Here is a 2,601-nt window from a genome sequence, read left to right on the forward strand (position 1 = left end):
GAGCTGGTGCGCGAGCGGCGGCTGCTGCTTCTGCCGCCGCTGCTGCTGCAGCTGCTGCTGCGGCTGCTGTTGCCGCTGCTGCTGCTGCTGCTGCTGCTGCAGGGGCCTCTCTGTGTGCTCCCCAGGGGCACCCTGCTGGTGGCTTAGCTGCTGCTGCACGGGTCGGTAGACCTGCCACTGCAGCTGCTGCTGCTGCTGCTGCTGCTGCTGCCGTCGTTGCGAGTGCGTGGATTGCTGCTGCAGCTGCGGCCTGCGCTGCTGCCGCTGCTGCCGCTGCTGCTGCTGCCGCTGCTGCCGCTGCTGCTGCGGCTGCGCAGTCTCGTCTTCTGAGGCTTGAGAATAAGTGGAGAGTGAAGAGCCGCAGACATCTGTCGATCTGCTGCTGCTGCCGCAGCTGTTGTCCGTTGCGGCGGCGCTGCAGCTGCTGTCTGCTGCTGCGCTGCTGCAGCTCTTATCTGCTGCTGCTGCTGCAGCCGCAGGAGCTGCTGCTGCTGCAGCTGCAGCGGCTGCGGTGGCCGCCGCCTCTGCGCAGCAGCTTTCTCCCGTCTCCTGCTGCAGCAGCTCCAGCAACCGAGTCGTTGCCCGGCAGCGCCGCAGCCCGTACTTCCCACCTGTTTGCTGCTGCTGCTGCAGCAGCAGCTGCTGCTGCTGCTGCTGCAGCTGCTGCGCTGCAGCAGCTCCCTCCTCCCGCTGCGCAGGGGCCTCCGTCTCCCGCGACGGGCCCCCCACGGCTGCGGGGCCGAGCGAGGCCCCGCGGCTGCCAGGGGGCCCCCTGGGGGGCCCCCCTGGGGGCCCCCCTGGGGGCCCTTGAGGGGCCCCTTGAGGGGCCCCCTGGGGGGCCCCCGGGGGGCCCCCGCACGGCCTTGCCCTGGCAAAAAGGGCCATAAGAGAGCCCCCCTGCAGCGCCTCTGCCGAGGCTGTCCGCGCCTGCCGCAGCCGCTGCTGCTGCTGCTGCAGCAGCTGCTGCTGCTGCTGCTGCTGGGGGGCCCCCGGCTGCAGGCCCTGCTTGCAATGCAGGGGGCCCCCCAGGGAGGGGGGGTTTGATAAGGAAAGCATCAAATGGGGGGCGCAGCCGTTGGCCGCTGGGGTGTACGTACACTGTGAGTTACGCACTGCAAAGGGGCCTTCTCCCGCTTCGCTGCAGGCAGCCCGCTGCTGCTGCTGCTGCTGCTGCTGCTGCTGTTGCTGCTGCTGCTGGTGAGCTTCTGGCGATGCGCGGCGTCAGTGCCCCGGGCTGAGAAAACGGGCGGGCGGGAAAGCAAAGCGGGCGAGCGGCGCTGCTGCAGCTGCTGCAGCTGCTGCAGCGGTGCTGCAGCGCCAGCAGCAAAAGCCACGGGAGCTGCTGCGGCTGTTCCCCCGCGCAGCAGCAAAGAGACACGCGGCGGCCCCGCCCCACTGCCGGGAGCTTCTGGAGACAGGCGGAAATAAAAGGAATTAAATTAGAGAAGGAGACGCGGCGTGGAGAAAAAGGCGCGGGGGAGGCGCAGCAGCAGCGGCAGCAGCAGCAGCAGCGAGGACAGAGGCAGCAGACCCAACTTAGGACACATAATTAAATTAGACCAGCCCTTGCTGCTGCTGCTCTGCTTTGCAGCTACAAAGCGAAGCAAAAAACAGAAAAATCGAACGGAAAGGTGCTGCTGCTCTCCGCTCCGCCCCTGCAGCAGCAGCAGCAGCAGCAGCAGCTACAGCAGCAGCCTGCTTTCTGGGGGCGTCACGCTGCCTCGACGGCGCAGCACCGCAAGCAAAGCACCGCTAAAATTAAGATGGATTTGCAAATATAATTCGAAAAGACTTTTGCAAAAAGAAAGTGTTAAGCAGCAGTCGGGATAGGGCGCCTCCAGGCAGCAGCAGCCCCAGCAGACGCGCGCTTGTGAACGCAGTGCAGCAGCAGCAGCGGCGGCAGCAGCAGCAGCAGCAGCACACGCCGACTGCCGCGCCGCTCAGCACTTCCCCAAGCGCTCCAGCACACCTTCTTTAGATTTTAATTTCAAAAATACTTTAATGGATTATATTCAACTCAATATTCTTCGCGCAGCCACGGCAAGTACGCGGGCGGTCCGCCGCCGCCGCTGCAGCAGCAGCAGCAGCAGCAGCGGCGGCAGCAGCGGCGAAGTGAGCGTTGCGCGCCATTTGCTTCTGGCCGCAGCTCCTGCGCTCTGCAGCTTTGCTGCTGCTGTGCTGCTGCTGCAGTTGTTCCCCAAAGCCCGTAAAATAGTTAATTAACTTAATTAAAATGCAATTTTCGCCATTAATCCTCACTCCCGCCAGCAGCTTTGTTTAATGTCTTTGCATTCATTTGCGTCTTTAAACTCCACTAGAGAAAAGCCAGAGGGAGAGCAGCAGCACCACTTCGAGTGTCTGCGCAGACACCTGAATAACGCAGCAGCCTGCATGCATGCGGTGTCCATTTGGGGCTTTCAATGGGCAGCAGCAAATAGCAGCAAATGGTGCTGCATGTGCAGCAGCACAGCAGCACAGCAGCGCAGCAGCACAGCAGCGCAGCAGGTTCATTGCTTCGGGGTATCTGCTAGCTGCAGCTAGCTGAGGGTGCAGTTGCTGCTGCTGCAGCTAGCTGAGGGTGCAGTTGCTGCTGCTGCAGCT

The 2,601-nt window shown here is 63.6% G+C and overlaps 1 protein-coding gene across 1 annotated transcript; it reads right to left on the reverse strand.

Annotated features, from left to right (window-relative positions):
- ENH_00025040 (hypothetical protein) lies at nucleotides 1–1,056 on the reverse strand (the record flags this gene model as incomplete). Its single annotated transcript, XM_013579783.1, has 1 exon — nucleotides 1–1,056. A coding segment is annotated over one exon (1,056 nt), but the record flags the coding sequence as incomplete, so codon positions are not given.
- Between the last annotated feature and the right edge of the window lie 1,545 nt (nucleotides 1,057–2,601).

Source organism: Eimeria necatrix, genomic scaffold (genome assembly GCF_000499385.1).
Source record: "Eimeria necatrix Houghton genomic scaffold, Enh_scaff1921, whole genome shotgun sequence".
Lineage (NCBI taxonomy): Eukaryota > Apicomplexa > Conoidasida > Eucoccidiorida > Eimeriidae > Eimeria > Eimeria necatrix.